Source organism: Balaenoptera physalus (assembly GCF_965194825.1).
Source record: "Balaenoptera physalus genome assembly, chromosome: 2".
Classification (NCBI taxonomy): Eukaryota; Metazoa; Chordata; class Mammalia; order Artiodactyla; family Balaenopteridae; genus Balaenoptera; species Balaenoptera physalus.
Genome location: NC_138883.1, coordinates 92,182,257 through 92,207,585, shown reverse-complemented (window position 1 = coordinate 92,207,585; position 25,329 = coordinate 92,182,257). Strand labels below are relative to the sequence as shown.

The following is a 25,329-nucleotide window of genomic DNA, read 5'->3' as shown; positions in this document are numbered from 1 at the left end:
ATGCTGTTTACAAGAGACCCACTTCAGACCTAGGGACACGTACAGACTGAAAGTGAGGGGATGGAAAAAGATATTCCATGCAAATGGAAATCAAAAGAAAGCTGGAGTAGCTATACTCATATCAGATAAAATAGACTTTAAAATAAAGAATGTTACAAGAAACAAGGAAGGACAATACATAATGATCAAGGGATCAATCCAAGAAGAAGATATAACAATTATGAATATATATGCACCCAACAGAGGAGCACCTCAATACACAAGGCAACTGCTAACAGCTATAAAAGAGGAAATCGACAGTAACACAATAACAGTGGGGAACTTTAACATCTCACTTACACCAATGGACAGATCATCCAAACAGAAAACTAATAGGGAAACAGAAGCTTTAAATGACACAATAGACCCGATAGATTTAATTGATATTTATAGGACATTCCATCCAAAAACAGCAGATTACACTTTCTTCTCGAGTGCGCAGGTAACATTCTCCAGGATAGATCACATCTTGGGTCACAAATCAAGCCTCAGTAAGTTTAAGAAAACTGAAGTCATATCAGGCATCTTTTCTGACCACAACGCTATGAGATTAGAAATGAATTACAGGAAAAAAAACATAAAAAACACAAACACATGGAGGCTAAACAATACGTTACTAAATAACCAAGAGATCACTGAAGAAATCAAAGAGGAAATCAAAAAATACCTAGAGACAAATGACAATGAACACACGACGACCCAAAACCTATGGGATGCAGCAAAAGCAGTTCTAAGAGGGAAGTTTATAGCTATACAAGCCTACCTAAAGAAACAAGAAAAATCTCAAGTAAACAATCTAACCTTACACCTAAAGGAACTAGAGAAAGAAGAACAAACAAAACACAAAGTTAGCAGAAGGAAAGAAATCATAAAGATCAGAGCAGAAATAAATGAAATAGAAACAAAACAGTAGCAAAGATCAATAAAGCTAAAAGCTGGTTCTTTGAGAAGATAAAGAAAATTGATAAACCATTAGCCAGACTCATCAAGAAAAAAAGGGAGAAGACTCAAATCAGGACAATTAGAAATTAAAAAGGAGAAGTAACAACTGACACTGCAGAAATATAAAGGATCATGAGAGATTACTACAAGCAACTCTATGCCAGTAAAATGGACAACTTGGAAGAAATGGACAAATTCTTAGAAAACCACTACCTTCCGAGACTGAACCAGGAAGAAATAGAAAATATGAACAGACCAATCACAAGCACTGAAATTGAAACTGTGATTAAAAATCTTCCAACAAATAAAAGCCCAGGACCAGATGGCTTCACAGGTGAATTCTATCAAACATTTACAGAAGAGCTAACACCTATCCTTCTCAAACTCTTCCAAAATATAGCAGAGGGAGGAACACTCCCAAACTCATTCTACGAGGCCACCATCACCCTGATACCAAAACCAGACAAAGATGTCATGAAGAAAGAAAACTACAGGCTAATATCACTGATGAACATAGATGCAAATATCCTCAACAAAATACTAGCAAACAGAAACCAGCACATTAAAAGGATCATACACCATGACCAAGTGGGGTTTATCCCAGGAATGCAAGGATTCTTCAATATACGCAAATTACTCAATGTGATACACCATATTAACAAATTGAAGGATAAAAACCATATGATCATCTCAAGAGATGCAGAAAAAGCTTTCAACAAAATTCAACACCCATTTATGATAAAAACCCTCCAGAAAGTAGGCATAGAGGGAACTTACCTCAACATAATAAAGGCCATATATGACAAACCTTCTTAATGGTGAAAAACCGAAACCATTTCCTCTAAGATCAGGAACAAGACAAGGTTGTCCACTCTCACCACTATTATTCAACAGAGTTTTGGAAGTTATAGCTACAGCAATCAGAGAAGAAGAAGAAATAAAAGGAATCCAAATCAGAGAAAAAGAAGTAAAGATGTCACTGTTTGCAGGTGACAAGATACTATACATAGAGAATCCTAAAGATGTTACCAGAAAACTACTAGAGCTAATCAATGAATTTGGTAAAGTAGCTGGATACAAAATTAATGCACAGAAATCTCCTGCATTCCTGTACACTAATGATGAAAAATCTGAAAGAGAAATTATGGAAACACTCTCATTTACCATTGCAACAAAAAGAATAAATTACCTAGGAATAAACCTACCTAGGGAGACAAAAGACCTGTATGCAGAAAACTATAAGACACTGATGAAAGAAATTAAAGATGATACCAACAGATGGAGAGGTATACCATGTTCTTGGATTGGAAGAATCAATATTGTGAAAATGACTATACTACCCAAAGCAATCTACAGATTCAATGCAATCCCTATCAAATTACCAATGGCATTTTTTACGGAACTAGAACAAATCATCTTAAAATTTGTATGGAGACACAAAAGACCCTGAATAGCCAAATCAGTCTTGAGGGAAGAAAACGGAGCTGGAGGAATCAGACTCCCGGACTTCAGACTATACTACAAAGCTACAGTAATCAAGACAATATGGTACTGGCACAAAACAGAAACAGAGATCAATGGAACAAGATAGAAAGCCCAAAGATAAACGCATGCACCTATGGTCAACTAATCTATGACAAAGGAGGCAAAGATATACAATGGAGAAAAGACAGTCTCTTCAATAAGTGGTGCTGGGAAAACTGGACAGCTACATGTAAAAGAATGAAATTAGAACACTCCCTAACACCTTACACAAAAATAAACTCAAAATGGATTCGAGACCTAAATGTAAGACCGGACACTATAAAACTCTTAGAGGAAAACATACGAAGAACAGTCTTTGACATAAATCACAGCAAGATCTTTTTTAATCCACCTCCTAGAGTAATGGAAATAAAAACAAAAACAAACAAATGGGACCTAATGAAACTTCAAAGCTTTTGCACAGCAAAGGAAACCATAAACAAGACGAAAAGGCAACCCTCAGAATGGGAGAAAATATTTGCAAACGAATCAACGGACAAAGGATTAATCTCCAAAATATATAAACAGCTCATGCAGCTCAATATTAAAGAAACAAACAACCCAATCCAAAAATGGGCAGAAGACCTAAATAGCCATTTCTCCAAAGAAGACATACAGATGGCCAAGAAGCACATGAAAAGCTGCTCAACATCACTAATTATCAGAGAAATGCAAATCAAAACTACAATGAGGGATCACCTCACACCAGTTAGAATGGGCATCATCAGAAAATCTACAAATAACAAATGCTGGAGAGGGTGTGGAGAAAAGGGAACCCTCTTGCACTGTTGGTGGGAATGTAAATTGATACAGCCACTATGGAGAACGGTATGGAGGTTCCTTAAAAAACTAAAAATGGAACTACCATATAACCCAGCAATCCCACTACTGGGCATATACCCAGAGAAAACCATAATTCAAAAAGACACATGCACCTCAATGTTCATTGCAGCACTATTTATAATAGCCAGGTCATGGAAGCAACCTAAATGCCCATCAACAGACGAATGGATAAAGAAGATGTGGTACATATATACAATGGAATATTACTCAGCAGTAAAAAGGAACAAAATTGAGTCATTTATTGAGACGTGGATGGATCTAGAGACTGTCATACAGAGTGAAGTAAGTCAGAAAGAGAAAAACAAATATCGTATATTAATGCATGTATGTGAAACCTAGAAAAATGGTGCAGATGAACCGGTTTGCAGGGCAGAAACTGAGACACAGATGTAGACCAAGGGGGGAAACGTATGGACACCAAGGGGGGAAAACTGCGGTGGGGTGGGGATGGTGGTGTGCTGAATTGGGCGATTGGGATTGACATGTATACACTGATGTGTAAAAAATTGATGACTAATAAGAACCTGCAGTATAAAAAAAACAAGCAAACAAAAAAAACAACTAATACTAAACTTCCTTTGGGTTATTTGTATGGAAATATGTTAATATAAATGTTTCAGACATTACATGAAATTTCTAAAAATCTTATATGTTCTGGTATAATGTTATAAGTCATAATTCTAGTTATTACTTTAAAATGTATATCTCAGAAATAACGAAAAAAAAAAAAAAAAAGATATGTTTAAAGTACCAGACAGTAACAGTATATATGCCAAAAGAAAAATTAATGGAGTTAAAGCATTCTAAGGTCCTTATGTTATCCAGGAGAAAGATAATAATTTAGTTTTAGACCTTTGAAACTCATGAATTAAGCATGCATGTTTTAATTTATCTGAAACAACAGAGTCAGAGAGTAAAACTTCTCAATAGAGGGACAAGTGAAACAATAAAATAATTATATTAATTTAAATAAAATTAATAATAAAATTTAAAAGAAGGCAAAAGGGGTAGAAAGAAACAGAGAACACCTGAAAGGATCCCAAATTAGGACAGATTTAAATCCATTATGGAGTTTACATGCTAGTGGAAGAGACATACAAGTGAAATGAATAAATATGTACATAATTTCATGTAGTATTGTGCTATGAAGAAAAATCAAATAGGGTAAAGCATTAGGTGGTGCTTAGAAGAACACTATTTTTCGATAAGGGAAGACCTGAGAGAAAAGGGGAGGAAGCAACATTCTAAGGCTTTTTATCTTGAGCAAGAGAAAAGGTTGAAAAGAGAAGAGGAGACAGAAAAGAGACTGAGAAGAGACAGCAGGTGAAGTGGGAGGAAAAACCAGAGTGTGGCCCGGTGAAGAAATGTTTCAACAAGGAGGGCACGGTCAACTGTGAAACGAAGAATGTCTGGTTAATTTTCTACACACATCTTTCCCAGACCTGGAGAACAAGGGCCAGGCTCAGTATTAAGGAGAGTTGTCATAGTCTCATTAGGCATATATAAACCCAGAGAGTGGTTAAGTGCAAGGACTCGGAAGCCAGACTACCTGAAGTTGAATCTTGGCTCCATCTCGTTCTGGTTGTGAGCTGTGTGGTCTTAGGCAAATTATTTGACCTCTCTGTGCTTTGGTTTCCCCATCTGTATAATAGGGATAGTAATAGCACTTGTTTTCTCTGTTTGTTGTGATTAAATGAGTTAATATTTATAAAGCACTTAGAATATACCTGGAATATAAAGTAACCACCATGTATGTCCTTGTTAAAAAAAGAGAAAAATCCCTAAAATGGCGAAGATAGGAAGGACAACTTTGCTTGTAAAGTACAGACTTGCATACTCAGTAGGTTCACACTGGCACAAGATTTAAGTAATTAAATTATCAGCATGACTGACAGGATACTTATATTCTGATCAATATACAGCACGAAATAAACATGTCTGGTTCTTCTTTACTGTAGTATCTTGAATTTAAGGTGTATTTTCATATAAAATTATATTTCAGTGTCATAAGGAATATTCTTTAAACACTTAGTGGTTCAGACCCCTAACCTGTTACTCTTTTCCAGCTGGATTATTCCCTTTTCTCTTTTCAATCTAAAATAAACTCAGATGAAAAGTGACAACAATATAATTTTCAGTCTCCACATTAATAGAAGAAATAGCTTAATACTTTCTTGGTGTTAGGTATTATAAGGAGCCAAACAAAACATTTCCAGTGTAAAATACTTAAGTAGGTGCTTTGAAGCATTCATAAAAGTTTATGACTCTTACTAATGTGAAAGATAAATGCATGTACTTGAGATGATTACACCATGGGAGTATATAGCTAATGAATGATATGGTAAGTGTTATAAAAGATAAGGCAGCTCTCACTACTGGTTCTAAGGAAGTTTCATGAATGAAGTGAGATTTTTGTGTGGGTCTGGGTAAAGGAAGTCATTACAGTCACTACATTTTAGGATATGCAAGGACTCAAACTATCTTTAATGCAAACTTCCTTAGGAAATTACTAGAGAAAGTACTTCAGCAAAATGAGGAAGTAAACTAAAAGGAAGATACTAGAGCCATAAAACCAGGGCTCCAACATAAGATAGGGGCAAAGGGAAGTCCCAGGATAACAGTTATTCACCAGGACTAGTGGGTCACTTGCACAGACCAGAGCAAAAGAATAGAGAAGTGAGGGAGGGAAAATCTGAACTGATAGGGGATTTAAGTTTCAGTGTTTCATTTGATGTGATAGATGTTTCAGGTATAGGATCCCTGGAACATTTGGAAAAAACAAGCAATGTGTGAATCAAAAACACCATCACCAATAAAGACAAATAGGAAAATAAGGCAGTTATAAACTTGAGGGGGACAGGTGTAAAAAAACGAAATACTCCTATCATATTACTTGTCTCTGAAGTCGATATTTAACAGTCATGATAAAGTAAATACTAACTGCTGACTTACACAAAAAATTGTTACAAAACTATTGGCAGAATGGGGTGGAGAGGGGGTTAAGAGATTTAATCCTCAACTACTCTAATTCAGAAGGTCATTTCTATGCCATTAAAAAAATAAATAGCAACATATAATTTAGAAAAAGGGAGGTAGATTCCAATAGAAAGAGCCAAAAAAAGTTGGAAGTATTGCCCCTGAGGAGTGAGATTTGAGGGAGGGTGTTCGTGGAGGGGTTGGGAAGGGATTGATGTTTTTCAGTGTAGACCTTGAAAAAGCATTATATGGAGAAAACTTTTGATTAAAAATTAAAGGAATGGACGGAAAAATCAGAAGACTTTGAGATCATATGCAGGGTCCCGATGGAATAGGCAGTGAGATCTCTTATCATTCATTCCTTCATACAACAAGTAGTTATCAAGCACATTCTGAGCCAGGCACTAAGCTAGGCCCCAGGAGTACAATGGTGAATGAAGACACGTTTGGTCCCTGCCCTCATGGAGCTTCTGTCTTCTAGAGCAAATAGACAATGAAGAAGAAAATAAATACATAGAAGAGATACAGATTGCAGTAACAAGTGGTGTGAATAGAAAAAAACTGATTGTGTGCTAGAAAATGGTGGTGAGGGAAACAAAGGGTAGCTACTTCAGTTGTTTGTCAGGGAAGGTCTTTCAGAGATGAGTGAGACTTGAAACACATGGAGCATAAACCAAGGAAGGATGTGTACAGACTCCCAGGCAGGAAAGGCTGGTGGGTCTAGAAACTGTTAGAATGCCACTGTGGCCAGGAGCAGCTGGGGAGAGCCAGAAGGCTCTAGAGAAGGTTGAAGAAGAGGGCCCAGATCACCTTGCTATAGGTATAAATTTGGAGAGTCCTCAGAGTACAGATATTTAAAGCCATGGGTGAAGAGTGTAAATAGATCATTCCTCGCACAGAGGAATTCCAGCATTTAAGAGGAAGAGCCAGTGAAGGAGACCGAAAAGGTGGGGCCTGTAAGGAAAGGCACAGCCAGGAAGTCTGAAAACTTCCCCAACAATTCCCTAACATTTTTGTTTGTCATTTTCCTAAAACTGCCCTATAGTTTGTATTTCTTTTGACAAAATGCATTACAATTTAGTTTTGAGATTTTAGCGTCAGTTCCAGAGGTAAGTGGAGATACTTGTATCCTAGAAAAATCAATTTACAATTACCTGAAAAGTTATTTACTCATCTCCACTGTAAATTATACCAGTGTGGCCCGGAACCTTTGTTCGAATCACAGCCACAGCGGTCCTCCTCTGTGCTCTTGTGGGGTCATCCGAAAGAGTGCTAGGATTTCAACCGAGAGGTCCCCGTGGTTATCCTCAAGACTGTGTCCCCCGCCCCCTTTGAGAATAAACAACACTCCACAACACTCCAGCTTGCACTCTTCAGTGTCGTAAGGAAATCGAACTCGCTGCCTTGCCCACCACCTAGGGCGCAGCACTGAGCGGTGACCGTTACGGGCATCGTGATGCGGCTCCGTGGCTGTTGGGGCCCCTGAGATTAGAAGCCGGCGAGTCATGGCCGCGGGCTGCACCGCCCCAGGTAAATCGGCATAGCGCTGGGTGCGGACCTCGGAAAACCAGCGCCAGATGAAAGGTGAGGGTCGACAGAGGGAGGCAGAGGCAGCCGGAGGCAGCAGCGAGATTCAGGACGCCGAGTGCACAGCTTTCCGGGAGAACCCGGGCCTACGCCCGCCCGAGGGCTGCTGATGCGCCGCCTCCGTGCGCCCCTCGTCAGACGCCGGCGGTTACTGCTTCCGAGGTCATTTGACTGGGACGCGTCTTTCGGTGCAGACTTGGCGCGCGCCTGCAGGAGCGGCGCCAACCTGCGCCCAAACCCGGGCAAATGACTTCCCTCTGCCCTCGCTCAGTGCTCGGCTACCATTTCCTTCCGTCTTTGCTCCGCTCTGTGTTTAACGGCGCGCGCCAGGCAAGACCGGGGACGGAGGCCGCAGGGCTCTCCTGGCCAGGCTCGCCCCTGGATCCCAACCCGCGGGGGGCCGTGCAGCTCCCGGCGCTCCGGCCGCTGACCAGCGCCCGCAGTCTGAGCCGAGGTTGCCGCAGCGCCAGTAATGTCGGGGCCCAGGCTGGAAGGACACGGCGTGGGGAGGCTGGGAGCCTGCAGGCCAACAGTCAGTCCCCGAAGAAGCCCTTGGGCTTTGGGCGTTGGAGGGGGGGGGGAGTGGGAGGGACCGCAGCCCCAGCGGCGCGGGAGCGAGTTCATTCGCGTCTCCTCTTGGGGAAGGGGAATGGTTTTCTATTTTGGGGTGAGGGCAAGGCCAGAGAAGCTGCCACTAACTTTGGATCCATGCATTGAGTTTGGAAAGCTTTAAAAGGCTCAGTGCTTTCCGTTCCCAGATCTCTTCCGAGGAGGATTTCCAGCCCCAAATTTGAGACCCATCTCCCCTCTCAGCCAGAACCGTGGGCTCGTCCGAGGGGGTGGGGGTGGGGGCGGGGCGGGGAGTTGTTGGCGGGAAGTTTAGAACCGGCGCGCTGCGCTCATCCTGCTCTCTCCTGTTCCGCCTGTTCCCTCGTGCTCACACTCTGCCCTGCCATGCCCTGCTCTCAAGAGGCACAAGTCATCTCCCCCCGCAAACGGGTCCGGCCTGCGGAGGAGGGCGGCATGCGGCTCCGCTTTGTCCGGCTTTCGGAGCACGCCACCGCTCCGACCAGGGGGTCCGAGCGCGCCGCGGGTTATGACCTATACAGGTGAGTGGGCGCCCTGTCCGCCCGCGTCCCCGAGGAAGGCCGGCCCGGGCGAAGAGGCTGAGAGGGCCGCCTTCTGTCCCGTCATCCTTACCTCACGCGGAGAAGTCCCAGTTCCCGAGGTATAGCGCCCTCAGCTTAGCTTACATTCCAGCCCGCTGCTGCCAAAGCTTGAAACGGCCGCTTAAAAGTACAGAAACAAACGCTTTTTGCATTATATAGGGTTTCTGCCTTTTTTTAATGTTGAAAATTTTAGCTTTCCTCTTTAGCATAAATTAAATACGGATTTGGGCAGAGTGTGGAGTGGTAAATACCAATGAATGTCCGCCCAGGTGTTATTTATTTTGCAACATTTATTGCGCCCTTTCTAAGTGGAAAGTAGAGATGAAGAAGGCCCACTTTGGCCTTCAAGGAGTGGCCTGAGAGTGATGCTGTGCTCAGTAGAAAGAAAAGCCACGGTAGGAGCCTAGGTTCTTAGGTAATAAGGTAGCTAAGAAAGATTAATGAAAGTTGTTTCTGCCTTTAAGGGTTAGTAACATTTCTCTATATGTCCATATTTAGGTTCACTCCAAGGACTGGAAATTTCCAAAAGGGTCCAAATATGAAAAAGCAGGGATGTTGGTAATACTACCACCTTCTCTCTTGTACAGCACTTTTTACCTGTACTAAAAACTGGCACATGTGCTATTGTATTTAATACTCAACAACAATCCTGAAGTAGATGAGTGGTACCTTTTACAGATGTGGGAGTTTGTGAAGAGATGAATTGACTGCCCAAGGGCTTGAATATAATAGAATTTTGGACCCTGAATTCAGTGCTTTTTTTCCCACTTGACTACTGTCCCCAGTTCTTAGAACCATTAAGGTAGGTGAAAAGTGATATTGGGGCGGAGGGGGTGTTGATTACATGACTAAGTCCCAAGCCTTAGGATTTATTTTAAAGCATCCCAGATAATTCTAATGTGAGAACCACTGGTCTAAGTCATAAGTACCACAGAAGGGAAGAAAGGAGTATGTGATGATAGTGGGAGAAAAGAAGGAAAAAGAAAAGTGAGGTATAGACTGTTGTAGCTGAAATGGATATAGTTCAGTCCCTTACTTTCATGAATAAAAGTAGAGTGATGTACATTGACTACACCATATCTGGGCGCTGTTGTGAGTCTTAGGAGAGACTTCGATTTAAGATACTTTGTAAGCATCCTCCTAACACAGGTGACTTTCTGTATACTGAAATAGACATGGAAATATCTCTTCGATAAATTAGAGTTTTAACTATTTCAAGAGAGGAAATTCCAATGAAAGAAGTAAAAATATAGCACCACTTTACCAGTCTTAATTAAGGGCTCAAAAGTAACTTCCAGTTCTGCTTATTGTAAAATCTCTTAAATTTCTATCAAGGAGAGGGCTACAGTAATAACAAAGTAGCAGTATTTGGTGGGTGGACCTTAGAGAATCCGTTCCTCAGTAGTGTCCATCTCCAGGGCCTGTTCACAGTGGTCAGCTCTCTCCCTCAGCCAGTGAAGTTCATGGCCACCGCTTGGTAAGCTTGGTATACTACCAAGACCAGAACAGATGCAACACAGCTGAACCTACCCCCCGCCCGCCACCACCATTTATGTTGGCCATCTATTTTCTCCTTTCCTTCTACATGTTTTCCCTAATGATTAGAGGATTGTTGTGAGAATAAAATGAGTTATACAAAGCAATCAGAACTGTGCCTGGCACACAGTAAGGGCTTAATAAATGTTAGCTATTATTTGCTATTATCTACCCTTCTTTCTTGGTTCTTTATTTTCCTCTTTTCATACCATGTTAGTGAAGCATATACCTTTTAAAGTCTGCCTTTCAGCCCCCTCCTGCTAAATAATTACCTCAATTTGCCAACAAAATTTTGTTCAGGGGAGAATACATTTACATGTCACCTCTTTCACCAAAAAATGCACAGAGGATTACTATATCTAAATACCAGTTATCTTTCATTATTTTCCTAGTGCCTATGATTACACAGTACCACCTATGGAGAAAGCCCTTGTGAAAACAGACATTCAGATAGCTCTTCCTTCTGGGTGCTATGGGAGAGTAGGTAAGTGATTTGAGACACAGGTAACTCCTTGTCAGGCTGTTCCTTTGTGATATGTTCTTTCATCTTAGTTTCATTTGGGGTATAAGTGAGGGAAGGGGTATTGCTCGGCCTGTGTCCTAAAATAAAGACGTGCCACCTGTGATGGCAATTGCAGTCATTTGAAAACTTTCCTTTACATATCTACTTTTGCCTCTGTCGCTTTGCTTTTTTTTTTTTATTCTTTCAATTCCTTTACTTAAGCTTTTAGGACACTCACATTGGCCCAGGAGGTTGTTTTCACAACTACTCACTGTGAGAAAAACTGAAAGTATAGGTGATTTTTAACTGGTGATTTTTCCAGTCTTACCACCAACTCCCCCTTCAAGGATCAGATTGCATATGAAGTCAGATTTCTTTGTGAAGGTATTTGTTTTATAAGAAAAAAGAGGCAGGCTCAGGATAATGGCACATGGCATCTTATGAGAGTAAAGTTTCTAACCCCTGAAAACATCAGGCCCCTTAGCCTTTCCCCCTTTGGGTATCCTCTCATGGGGTGTGCTAGGTAAGGGATGCGCTTCAGTGCACTAGAGGGAAATGCCTCACAGTGGGAGGAGAGAGGACAAAATGCAGGGCAGGTCAGCAGGTTTGACTTTTCTGCCCCGAGTCAGTTGTCACTACAGAAAGAGTTTAAAACTTCTTTTCAAGAGCATAATTACTTGCTAACTTCAGAGTAAACATAAAGGAGCAAATGGAACTGTGATCCCCGGGGGAATCTTGTTAGCCATGAGTCAGAGAACTGCTAATACTTCAGCCTTTAAAAGAAAAATGAGATGAGCTCTCTCTTCATCTCTTTTTGGCAGCACTGACTGTATTTTTAGTGTATTTTGGTGGGGGGGGCAGTTAGGAGATGGGGTGAAATAACAGTGAAGGCAGGAAGGTGTAGCATTTATTGACAAAGTGCCTGATTTAGGTTATTCTGGAATAAAATACTAGAAGTTAGGGTAATTAATGGTAGGTCTGATGCTCAAGTCAGCAAGAATAAGGTATAAACTTAGCTTCTTACTCTGGTTCATATGTTTCATACAAACATGTCTTTTGGCATCTGAATTATGAGTAGAAGTTCCAAGTTCTAGGCTAAGCTCTGCTACTCTTTGGTTGCGTTTATGCCTCTCTCTCTCTCTCTGCCTTCTTCCCAGTACGATGTTCCCATCCTGCATGTTCCCATGTATGTCTGTTCCCATACTGCAACATGCTCTGATTTCCTACCTTAAAATAAAAGTCCTCTTCCTCTGCCCCATGTCCCTGCCAGCTACCATCCTCCCTTTGTGACCAGACGTCTGGACAGAGTTGTCTACAGTTGTCCCCACTTGTTCACCTCCCAGTTCATTCCAGCGGTCCACAGCTTCCCCACCATAGATCCTCAGTTGCCTAAAGACATGCTGGAGTGGTTTAACTTGGTTTTGAATCAAACCTTGTCAACATTTTCTAAACTGTTCTTTTCTACTTTGGTAATACAATGTGATAAATACATTTTTAATTCAGAGCCATCTGCTAAGATTAAGATTCAGATACGGATGTTATAGGAGATGAGAACGACATGCTTAAATTCTGTCAATTATATTCAGTATTGCCCTTCCCTCTTAAGACAGTCAATTTCTCCTTTTTTGTTTTGTAGCTCCACGTTCTGGCTTGGCTGCAAAACACTTCATAGATGTAGGAGGTAATATATTTACATTTTTATTCTGTAAATATTTGCAAGTGCTTACTTTGTCTTTGCTTAAGAGGCAGTAATCAAATGACAAATTTTATTTTTATCATCAAGAAAAGAAAATGATTTTTGTTGTGTCTTGCCTTTTAGAAATTTCTGTCTCTGAAGTTACAACTATGATATAGTTTTAAATGCTATTTGAGTATGTCTAATTTTTTAATGACCATTATGTGAAATGCATGTTATTTTCCTAATAAGCTAGACACTATCTGACAGATAGGATTTTGCCTTGGTTTAGTGATAATCAGCATTTAGTCCAAAAATGACTATTCATAGAAGGAAGTTTGTTATTATAAGGAAAGGAAAAGCTTTTATATCATTATTTAAGCAACTGTAGTGAGTGCTTCTCTAACAAGACATCCTGGCCCTCGGATAAGTGCATATGCTAAATTCTCCACCTCTTGCCGTTTTTACAAAGCTACTTTTTAACAGACCAGGAAACTGGCTTAGAAATGAGCCCAAGTTGGGACTTCCCTGGCGGCACAGTGGTTAAGAATCCGCCTGCCAATGCAGGGGATACGGGTTCGAGCCCTGGTCCGGGAAGATCTCACATGCCGCGGAGCAACTAAGCCCGTGCGCCACAACTACTGAGCCCACATGCCACAACTGCTGAAGCCCATGCGCTCTAGGGCCCATGCTCTGCAACAAGAGAAGCCCGCACATCGCAATGAAGAGTAACCCCCGCTCACCGCAACTAGAGAAAAGCCTACACACACCAACGATGACCCAGCACAGCCAAAAATAAATAAATGAATAAATTTATTAAAAAAAAAAGAAATGAGCCCAAGTTGACACGTTAAAAACTGGAATCCATCCATATTATTCCAATCCCCTTGTTCTTTCCACTGCAGTTAAATACTGTGAATCACCCTGCCCCTTCCCTCCACCAGCGGAGCCCTGCCCTGAATTAGCTCACTGTTACCTGCACTTCAGGGGTTAACATGTGGCTGAGGCCTGTCCCTGGGCTGTCTCCCCATGGTGTCACTAGATGGTGCTGTGGGGCAAGTCGGGAGCCTAAAAGTAGGTCTTAGGGACTGAAGAGGAGCAGAGTTTGACTGAGATGGACGGACCTCGGGCCTGAGGATTGCCTGGGTTCAGTTATGCTTGACTTTCAAAAATACTTTTACAAGGTCAGTATGGTCACTTAGGCCTATAACTTAAGGATGTAAAAGACTGTAATATATTTTTAAATAAATTTCAAAGGGTTGTGAAAAGAACATGAGCTTTGGAATAACAACAGGATTTGGGCCCCAGCTTTGTCACTAACAAGCTAGTTATTACTTAACTTTTCTGAGCCTCAGTTTCCTCATCTGTAACAATGAAAATTAGTGTGCTTGTCCCTGAAGGATGGGAAGATTGAATGATAATGTATCTAATATTTCCTGTCCCTTAGGGACTTATCAGATCTTTTTTTTTTTAAATGGAAACTTTTTTTCCGACTTTGTTACTAATTTTTGCTCTGTTTAAAACAATCCTCTGAAAAAAATTCATGTAAAAGCAGTGGAAAGTTAGTTTGCCTGGTGGTTGGTGTGGTATTATTCACACAATCACATTGTGGTGTGTTCTTGGATGCATAGTATCTTAGAAATGTCTGTTAGGCACAAGTTTATCATAGTTGGCCACAGTTTTTATTTCAGAAGAGGGATGTTGTTAGAAATCCCAGGCTGTAAATAAGGGTCAAAGGGAAAAGTTGAGTATGCAGGATTCCGTTCAGAATTCACATCTGGTAGGTGTGGATAGTTTTCACTAAAGAGGGTTTCCAACAAATGACATGCCAAAGTCTTGACACAGTAAAACTTTTGCCTGAAGTCAGTTAATCACTCTGCCAGTTCCAATGCATGATTTTTCCAGTGATAACTTCAAAATACTTTCTGCTTTCTCATGAAGAGAAATATCCCTGATGTTTATGTCCCTTATGTAGAAAAGGAGTAAGTCTTGTGTTTTTCTTGAAGGTCAGTTTGCCTTTGAGTAATAAGTAATAAATGAACTTAGAACTATTAGATTTTTTTTTTATACTATTGGCATTCATACTTAAAAAAAAAAAAGAAAGGCCTTTTTTTTGTTATACATTTTAATTGACTTCAAATGACTTCATTTCTTTTAGTTAAGGACTTTTCAAACTTTTGTGTGCCAAGCATAAAATCTAGGTAGATAATCTGGCTTTGCAGAATTCAAGACACCCAAACATGTAAGTGTGATAGGACTACTTTACAGATACATAGCAAAGGCTTTTACAAAAGGGAGTGTTTTTGTATTGTAGAAGATACCATAAAGTAAACAACTAAATACTTGCAAGTCATATGAAAAAGAGTTAAATATCCAAACAGATAAGAAAAAAACAAAACTGATCATAAAATGTACAAGAGGATGAGCAAATGTGCGATGAACATAAGGAGGAAAAAAGCCGAGCCTCACTAGTCATCAGGGAAATGTAAATAAAGCCATGAGATACCATTTTTTACTCAGCAGGTTGGCCAGAATTTAAAAGATTGCTACTATCTGGTACTGTCAGGGAGTTTGGAAATGGGCATTCTTAAATGTCACTGATAGAAATTTGAATTGCTATACCTTTTTTGCAAAGTTATCTAGCGATATCCATTAAAATTTTAAATATACACACCCTTCAACCCAGGAAAGTGCTTTTTTGAAACTATTTGATGAGAATAAAAAACACTAATACTCAAGAACGTATGTAAAGGACTGCCTTGATTATTATGGGAAAAATGTGAAAACGACCTGAATGTCTGATGTTACATAAGAGAATAGTTAGAAATAACGGTGCTGTATTTCCATATCTTGGATCTAAAAGAATGACTTTTAAATATATTACTCCCCAAGGATATCAATAATATTTTAGGTGGAAAAAAATGTGTAAAATATATTATTGTAACATTGGCTCCCTGAGGGAGGGTCGGGGAACATTATTGGCCTTTACTTCATATGTGTTTGTACTATTTGGGTGATGAAACAAGAGTTCAGAAGTCAGCCCACATTGCCTTCATCTAATGCATTCTAGGTGAATGTACTTCAGCACTGCCACATGGAGATGCCAAGGCCTCGTGTGGTCATTTGTTCCGGCATGGGAGGCATGGAATGACCTGCTGCTGAGGGGTTCCTTCATTAACTCTGATCTAAACTGTTCCTGCAGCTGAAACTTGCTACATCTAGATAATACAGAAAACAGCTGGTCTCATTTTTATATCCATTCTTTCAGTAAATATCAAGGACTAATTTAATGATCAACTGGCAGTGGGGAAAGATGCCAGGCTTCAGTATTTTTTGAATTGGTCAAAGTTTTATTGCTGTAGAACCAGAAAAGAATACTGTTTCCTTCAGTCTAGACATGATATGAACGACTTTCAGCCACTTTTATACTCACCCTTCTCACTGTTAAAAATGTGTTTATCTTTAATTCAAACTCTTAAAAGTGTTGTATCAGGAACCTTTTAAGAAGTGCTTAAGTTCAGTTTCACTTATCCCTAGTAATTCATGCGTAAACCACAGGGGTTCATTTAAACTTCTACTCTAATCCACTGGAAAAATCTAAAATGTTGGTTTTCTGAATATTTTTCCCCATGGTGGAACTTTTTTAAATTTTGCTTTTTTTTTTTACCCCTACATGAGAAAATTGAAAGGGGATGCTTACCCTTGTTCTAAAAAAGAAAAATTTTTTTCAGTTGACCTGCAAATAATTATGAGTCTGACCAACCAGCATTAGTGCCCATTGAGCTAAATTCCTGATTCTTTTTCTTTTCTTTTCTCTTCTTTGATAAGAGTTTTGTTTTTTAAAGAAGTTAGGTGTTAGTAAGAAGCTGTAAAATGTGACATGGAGGTACGTTTAATTAGATTCACATGAATCCTATCCAGCATTTTACAAACTGGGGGGAAAGAATTAACATGTATAAAAGGAGACAGGCACTGAGGGGGATGAAGGGGGTAGGAGAGTGACTGCTAACAGGTAGGGGGTTTCTTTTTGTGGTAATAAAAATGTTCTAAAATTGATTGTGGTTGTGTTTGCACAACTTTGATTATGCTAAGAACCGCTGAATTATGTCTCAGTATTAAAAAAGGAAATGAGAAGGCCTGGTGCACCTATATTATCTGTGCTTGTGTTTATGGAAATGTTTTGGATTCTTGGACCAAAGATAAGTGCTAGCAAGTCTGGTAAATGTACTTCTCTGGGCCAAGGCAGGGCCCTGGCTCAAGTTTCTCCCCTGCAAAGATTTGCTGCCTTTGTGTTTATAATCTCAAACAGGTACTAATTACACACGGTTCTGTGTAAAAGTGTACTCATTATTAAGCTTATGTGCTAATGTCTTCTGAGAGATCATGCTCTGAGAAAGGCTGGTAGCTTAAATTAAAAGGAGAAGAAGAATGTGAACTGAACGATTCAGCTCCATTTTCATTATAAAAATGGAATGTTCTGATATTTGCTAGACTGCTGCTTAACACTGACTTATTCTACTGCAGATCTTTAGGCTTTTTGACATTTTTATTTATGACTCAATCATATTTCAATCTGGATGTTAGTGGGAAGTTGCTACCAGGAGAAGCCTTTAAAACCCAAATCAGAATTTTCTCCTAGTCTTTTGGGCAGGTGTGCCACAAATAGACAGTAGGATTGGAGAGAGCAATTCAGGATGACTTGTCTGAGATGCTAAGTGCCTACTCCCAATTTTAGAGTAGGTAGTGGTCACCATTTGTAAGGATGACAGGTTGGAAAATTAGGACCACTTTCTTAATTCTTATTTGCATTTTAGTAATTTCTTAGTTTTGAGGCTTTACATAATACCAAAGCAAGATTCACATATTCGTTGTAAGGATAAAACTCTCAGAGCTACTTAGGAATGATTTTGAGGTAATCATATACCCTTAGTCTTTCGGTACCATAAACCAAGCTAATATTATTTTTCTTTTTTCTAGCTGGTGTCATAGATGAAGATTATAGAGGAAATGTTGGTGTTGTACTGTTTAATTTTGGCAAAGAAAAGTTCGAAGGTATGTCAAATACATGCAGTCACATAAGTGCAGTGAGTTTTCCAAGTTATGTATGTCTAAGTAACACATACTACTCTAATTCTCATTGTACTCTACAGGGCAGGATACAGAGAATGCCTCAATATCAGTAATAAATTGTTTTGTTTTTTTCCTTTGAAGTCAAAAAGGGTGATCGAATTGCACAGCTCATTTGTGAACGGATATTTTACCCAGAAATAGAGGAAGTTCAAGTAAGTATCATAAAAGCTGAATAGGGAATAAATGATGTAACATCTTCAGTGAAGGAAAAACAAAATTTTGAGGATTTAATATGGTATTTGTAACTAAATACAGATCTTCCTTGACTTAACAATGGGATTACATCCCAATAAATCCATCGTAAGTTGAAAATATCTTAAGTTGAAAATGCACTTAATACACCTAACCTACCGAACATCATAGCTTAGCCTAGCCTAACTTAAACGTGCTCCGAATGCTTACATTAACCTACAGTTGGACAAAAGCATCTAACACAAAGCCTGTTTTATAAGAAAGTGTTGAATATCTCATGTAATTTATTGACTACCATGCTGAAGGTGAAAAATAGGATGGTTGTATGAGTACAGAACAGCTGTGTTATCAGTGGTTCACCCTTGTGATGGCACGGCTGACTGGTGGCTACAGCTCGCTGCCATTGCCCAGCATCACAAGAGTATCACACCGTGTATCACTAGTCCAGGAAAAGGTCAGAATTCAATATTTGGGGCACAGTTTTTACCAAATGCAAATCACTTTCGCACCATCATAAAGTCAAAAAATCATAAGTCAAACCATCCTAAGTTGGGGACCATCTGTAGTAGAAAATGTGACTAGTCCTATTTTAGGCAAAATTAAAATCTTAGTATTTCTTGAAATGTTTTCCATAGCTATTATACAGCATTACTTTGGATAATAAACCACTGAAATAGCCTGTGAAATTCTACTGTTCCCTTAGCTTTTTTGGAACTTATTCAATATTTTAATTTCTGAAACTTTAAAAATTTAATTTTCTGTAATCTCCTTTTTGAAACAATGGTATAGCAAGAATAAAAGTCTTACAAATTTGGAGCTGGAGAGAACTGAAAGAGGATCTGAAATTAACTACATGGCTTACTACCTTTATGTCTTTTCAGGTTTTAGATGACACTGAAAGGGGTTCAGGAGGTTTTGGTTCCACTGGAAATAATTAAAATTTATGCCAAGAACAGAAAATGAGAAAATATACTTTTTCCTTGAAAATAAAGACTTTGCTTAAAGTGTTCTGGTGTTTTGCACTTCTGTAAACTTAACAGTTTTAGCTTCTAAAAATACTTGGTTCTCTTATGATCAAGGAAAGGATACCTCTGTTGGGATCACATAGAAACTTACTTTCTTGTGTTTTTCTGCATTTGACTGTTATATAAATCTGTGTGGTGACCTCACACAGTTTCTTTTAAATTAAATGCACATCAGTTACCCCAAAACCTGTATTATTTAATTCGCTATATATTACCCCTTCAGTAACTTATTTTTTAATTGCTTTATATATCATAAGCAATGCCTTTCATTCAATAAATTTGAATTCTTTCACAGATACAAATTACTGTATAAACTGAACTGAAGGACAATAAAAAGAAGTTAAAATTATTCCTAATTCTTCCCTTCTCTTCAGTGATCTAAAAAATGTCTTTTTAAACTTAAGATTCTTTGTGAGGGTGGGAAGAAGAGAATCCTCAGTTTATTATTTTTATTTTTAGGTTTTTCCTTCTTTTTTAACCTCCCTTTTTTGTAGACCCCAGGTTAACTGGGTAGAGGTGTGTTTGTGAAAGGAAATGTAACTTGGGAATTTCCAGTTGGTTGGTTCTTCTGAATTTCATTCTATCAAGTAAACTGTAGTTATGAGAGTTTCCCACACTGAAGTAGCAGGAATAGGCTGCATCCAAGAAAATATACAATTTAATAGGGATAAATAGATGTAAAAGAGGTATGCTTAGGCCACTGGGTTTGTCCAAACCAAGCACCTTTGAGTAAGTCTCGGCAGCATGAATTAGCTTGAGTAACATCTATTGCAGCCTTCTTTTTGGTGTGCTTTCCTTTTCTGCATTTCCCAAACCCCTTTACACCAGGACGTTTTCAATCAGATGCACTAGTGTGAGACTCAAAAGGCATCATTTTGCAGGTGTGGGTCATACAGATGGAATGCTTCTGGAGCTGGCAGCTCTTTTGGCCACCCAGTTCCTGGAAACACAGGTTAGAGTTTTTTTTTCTGTCCTTCTAGTGATTCTCTAGGCCATTTAATACCCTGCAGTGTAGTGTTTTCCATTACTCTGGAAATGTAACTATGGGTCACGATTCATTAGTGAGTCATGAAATCAACTCAGTGGGTCATAACTAGCATTAAAAAAAAAATTGAATAGAAAAACTGCAGAGGACAACATGTCAGATGGGTAAAATTGTGAAGATTATTTGAATTATATATTTATGTGTGCATGTTTGTACTGGGTCATGGTATAAGTTATTTCTGAAGTCAGTAAAATTTAAATAAATTCTTTTCTGCTAAACTAGCCAGTCAGGTTCTCTGAACCCTGACCAATACATAGTAACAGTTGAATACGAACAAAGAGTATGATGTGACTACCAAGAGATATGGTCTTAGCTTACACTGTTAACATTAAGTCCACTATATTAAGCACTTACAAACTGCTCATTTCTTTCTCATAACATGCCTGTGGGAGAACAGATAAAACACTTTTTGTAGATAACAAAAATCGGCTCAGAGACATTTCAGCTAATGATGACCACTATTAAAATTCAGGTCCTGTGGCTTCAAAGCTCATGTTCTTTGCAGTATCTTCAGTCTTTCGAGTGGTAAAGAGAATATAGAATGGAAGAGATGGTTAATGAAAATCTTCCTCTAGTTTGTTCATACCCGGAATATGTTTCCATCTTGGTACCATACTTAAAGGAAGATGCTCAGATCTAAAGCTACTCTAAAATTAGAGACCAGAATGATATCCATGGGGGATAGATGAGAGACCTGGTGTGGAGTTTTTTTTTTGTCTTAAGTTTTGGTTTTTGTCTGGAGAAGTGTATTTGTTGGGATGGGAGGAATGGGGTGGGGGGTGAGAAGGTCCCAGGGATATAATAGATGTTCTTATAGTCTAAAGACTCAGGGAATTAGGCTTGTCATATGTGACCTGAGAGACTGAAGCTAGGATCAGTGAATTTAATCTATAGAAGAGAGTGGCTGTGAGATAACAGAAAATAGATATTGGTCTCTGACCCCTGGTGATAAGAACACTGGGAGCATCTCTTGTTCTATATTGGTCTTTGACCTCTGTTCCTGACACGGATGGCTCCTGAATGAGGGCTGGTCACTGGAAAGACGGACCGAGACATGATCAGAAGCTTGGAATTTTCAGTGCCCACCCCGTGCCCCCCCCTCAGCCCCATTCTCTTGTGAAGGGAGAAGGGCTGAAATTGGAAGTAATCGTGGATCGTTCCTACGTGATGAAGCCTCCATAAAATCCCCCAAAAAATAGGGCTCAGAGAGCTCACAGGTTGTGCTGGGAGAGTGGTGTGCCTGGACAGGTTATGGAAGCTCCGTGCCCCTTCCCACGTATCTTGCCCTCTGCACCTCTCCCATCTGTATTTTCACCTGTATCTTTTATATCCTTTTATAATAAACTAGTAAACATTAGTGTTTTCCTGAGTTCTGTGAACTGCTCTAGCAAATTAATCGACCCCAAGGAGAGGAGGTCTTTGGAACTTCTGTAGTTGGTCAGAAGCACAGGTGAAAACCTGAGCTTGCAGCTGGTGTCTGAAGTGGTGGTGGGAGGGATGGCTGGGGGAGAGTGGTCAGTCTTATGGGACTGAGCCCTTAACCTGCAGTATCTGAGGCTATCTCCAAGTACACAGTATCAGAATTGAGAAATTGTAGAACATGCAGCTGGTGTCAGAGAATTGCTTGGTGTGGGAAAAAGCTTGCACACGTTTGGTGCCCAGAAGTGAAGTGTTTTCTGTGAGTAGTAAAGGAGACTCACAGGGAGGAAAGATGTTAGGAAAGAACTAGGTTTTTCCCTACACAGGAAGGATAAAAGCTGTTTTTCCTTAACAGTGGCATAGGGCAGACTCATGGAACTTGCCTAAAACAGTGAAAAAAGCAAAGAAAGTGCAAATGCCATATGGAAAAAGCAAGAAAAGGAAATGCCATGTGAAAGAGTACAATACAGTCTGTTGGGTTGGGATTATTGGACATCTCTGTTATGTATGTAAAGTTCAAATATAATATTTTTACTTTGTTTTATTATGAAGTACAACGTTTAGAAAAGAGTATGAAACAAAAGTGGATGGAATAGTGAATAACTGCAGAATAGAAACACCTAAATAGTGGTCTGGACCAGTTTTCTAGGAAGTGAAACCCTATGTTAATAAGGCTTGGTTCCTGAGCTCATTTCAGCTTTGCCTTATTTCAATCAGCTAGATTCAGTTGGTAGCAAAGGAAAACCAGGAAGCAGCACTTTATTAGGGCAAGTCTTCCTTTCTGCTACAAAGGAAACCAGTTTTTTACTGATGACCAAAGAGAAGCATCATTTTCACATGTAGGGCTGCACTTTGATTATCAATTAACTACAAATTGAATAGCAATTACTATTCAGTTTCTTCCCAGGCAGAAACTAGGCAGTTTTCCTCTCCCTTGACAGTTCTGCCTCACTCACTAATGATGCCCACTATCCACTCCTGTCCTTGGTGCTGTATACATCAGAAGAGAAATAATCAGGGAGACTCCTACAAACTAATCTGATGCTCCTTCAGTTAATTTCCCTTGGTGGCTATCTGTAGAGGAAGCTACATACTAGTGTTTAAACAGGCAGCCTAAATGAATGGGGGGATAGAGGTGGGGAAAGGCCCAAGATTTGAATTTCAGAGCACCTTCCCTACACAGTACAGTAAGTCTCCTATGTACGAACCTTCAAGTTGCAAGCTTTCAAAGATGTGAACATGCATTTGCATGTCCAATCACGTAAGTTAGTTCATGTGTCTGGCGTACATTGTCACGTATGTGCATCCTCTACAAGTGGTTTGCTTTTGTGTACTTTACAGTACTGTACAGAGTACAGTAGTACAGTATCTTTATTTCAAGCCCAGGATGTCCGGAAGCAAGCATAAAAGCAGCGGTGATGTAGCTGGTACTGCTAAGAAGTGCCAGGTATTGGAGGCCCAGAGAAGGGATGAAGAGAGACAAGAGGAAGAAGAAGTAACTGAAGAACTGAAGAGATTCATGACGCAGGAAATGGCAAGGGGATTTTCTTTATTTGAGGAGGCACTGTTAGTTTTTGAGGCACAGGACCTGAACACAGAACGGTACACAAAGGTTGCAGCAGCCATTCAGAATGCAATCCAGTGCTACTGTGTCATCTACGACGAGAAAAAAAGAGCTACTACCCAGACACCACTGGATCGTTTTTTCAAGAAGGTAAATAGAATTGAATCCAGCAAGGAACCAGAACCTCTGCCATCAACGTCAGGCGTGAGTGAAATTGCATCTTGCCCTCCGTCTCCTATTGCTGACGATTCTTCAGCTCTACCATCTCCCACCTCCTCTCCCTCCTCCAGTCAGTAACTCTTCTTGCCTGTTCACTCGATGCCAGCCCCTGTATGCCAGCTGTTGTGCTATACTACTGTATTTTTCAAGGTACTGTACTGTAAGATTAAAAATGTTATATTTTTTGTGTTTGTTTTTTATGTATTATTTGTGTGAAAAGTATTATAAACCTATTACAATCCTCTGCTGTATAGCTGATTGTTAGTTAGTTAGTTAGTTGGGTATCTAGGCTAACTTTGTTGGACGTAGGAACAAATTGGACTTATGAACGTGCTCTCAGAACGGAACTCGTGTGTATGTAGGGAATGTACTGTATTTCTTGCCACGTGACCATCTCCATCCCACCTGGCAGGAGATGTCAAATGATTATTTCCTCAAATTCATTTTCCATCTTATCAGTGAAAGAATGAGAAGACTAGAGGGCTGAGATATGTAGGTACTTGGAGTTTTGTGTTTGGGGTTAATGGACCTTGGACATATTAACATAATTACATAAGTACTGAGTCCAAGTTGTCATATAGACCATTCTCAGCAGGGCTCCTACCTACCCCGATCCTCTTGCTTTGACCATCCCCAAATCACACTTGATCCAACTTCTCATTTGCTCTTCTTTCCCCACTTCAAATCCAGCAGTGGTCCTTGTTAGGAGAGCACCAACACACCAACACACACACCCCCCAACCCCCACCCCTCACAACTTTCTTTTCCTACTGCTAACCTCTACTACATATACCCTTAAGGTAATGGTGATAGATTGAGTTACAAGAATTGACAATTACAGAGGACAGAAATCATCTGGGCCAAAATTCAACGATAATTTTTGTAGTAATAATTATAGATTCAGAGAGCATCCCTGGATGCAGAGAAAGCTTTACATGCAAAATCCACGCTAAGAGGCATGTAATCACTCAAGTAAAGGTAATACTGTGATCTTTGATTAGGCATTTGGAGCCATTTTATCTTCTGCTCATTAGTGTACAATATACTATTTTTGTAACTGACCTGATCCTTTTAGCTGAGAAATACCCTCTAGTATTGTATCATCATCCTGAGAAGAGAGGTGAGGTGGGGAGGAACAATTTCTCAAAAGTGAAAGTAAAATGCCTTTTGCTGAAAAGACATCTCCTTTTGGATGGATTGTGTACACAGTGTTTTGACATTGCTCTCTTTTTTAAAAAAATTATTTATGTTTGGCTGTGTTGGGTCTTCATTGCTGCGCACAGGGTTTCCCTAGTTGCGGTGAGCAGGGGCTACTCTTTGTTGTGGTGCACGGGCTTCTCATTGCGGTGGCTTCACTTTTTGCGGAGCACTGGCTCTAAGCACGTGGGCTTCAGTAGTTGCAGCACACGGGCTCGTAGTTGTGGCTCACAGGCTCTAGAGCACAGGCTCAGTAGTTGTAGCGCACGGGGCTTAGTTGCTCAGCGGCATGTGGGATCTTCCCAGACCAGGGAGGAAACCCGTGTCCCCTGCATTTGCAGGAGGATTCTCAACTACTGCGCCACCAGGGAAGCCCTGACATTGCTCTTTTACTTACTGAAAGGAGAATGAGAAAAGGGAAAAATATAAATGAAACTGAAATTTTCACTGAGGGAATCTTCTCAAGAAGTATATGAAGAAAAATATATTAAAAATGGTTGGACCTTCAAGATGGCGGAAGAGTAAGACGTGGAGACCACCTTGCTCCCCACAAATACATCAAAAATACATCTACATGTGGAACAACTACAGAACACCTACTGAACGCTGGCAGAAGACCTGACTTCCCAAAAGGCAAGAAACTCCCCACATACCTGGGTAGGGCAAAAGAAAAAAGAAAAAAAAAGACAAAATAATAGGGACAGGACCTGCACCTCTGGGTGGGAGCCGTGAAGGAGGAAAAGTT

The 25,329-nt window shown here is 40.0% G+C and overlaps 1 protein-coding gene and 1 long non-coding RNA gene across 11 annotated transcripts in view; one reads left to right on the top strand and one right to left on the bottom strand.

Moving 5' to 3' along the window:
• The window catches only part of LOC309654660, a 94,832-nt gene extending 87,215 nt beyond the window's left edge, over positions 1-7,617 (bottom strand). Inside the window, exon 1 of the long non-coding RNA XR_014260385.1 lies at positions 7,479-7,617. This is a non-coding gene — a long non-coding RNA (uncharacterized lncRNA). The remainder of the gene's footprint in view (positions 1-7,478) is intronic.
• Positions 7,618-7,715: 98 nt separating this feature from the next.
• On the top strand, positions 7,716-23,572 carry DUT (deoxyuridine triphosphatase). Of its 10 annotated transcripts, none has more exons than XM_082449008.1 (8): positions 7,716-7,854; positions 8,882-9,020; positions 11,009-11,100; positions 12,755-12,799; positions 17,771-17,845; positions 18,005-18,075; positions 20,022-20,092; positions 22,946-23,572. In XM_082449008.1, exons 1-8 carry the CDS (start codon positions 7,830-7,832, stop codon positions 23,463-23,465), a joined length of 1,038 nt encoding a protein of 345 aa, XP_082305134.1. In that variant the 5' UTR covers positions 7,716-7,829; the 3' UTR covers positions 23,466-23,572. The 10 variants fall into 10 exon arrangements, with proteins under 10 accessions (XP_082305134.1, XP_082305135.1, XP_082305133.1 ...); XM_082449009.1 differs by having other exon boundaries at positions 7,797-7,908; XM_082449007.1 differs by lacking the exon at positions 7,716-7,854 and adding an exon at positions 7,919-8,365.
• The last annotated feature ends 1,757 nt before the right edge of the window (positions 23,573-25,329 follow it).

Bases quoted from the DNA above. Each gene is read 5' to 3' on its own strand.
- DUT (XM_082449003.1), top strand. From the start codon at position 8,158: ATGACTTCCCTCTGCCCTCGCTCAGTGCTCGGCTACCATTTCCTTCCG. The intron at 8,444-8,881 runs GTCAGTCCCCGA...CCTGCTCTCAAG, and splicing joins TGGGAGCCTGCAGGCCAACA to AGGCACAAGTCATCTCCCCC. The intron at 12,800-17,770 runs GTAATATATTTA...TCTTTTTTCTAG, and splicing joins ACACTTCATAGATGTAGGAG to CTGGTGTCATAGATGAAGAT.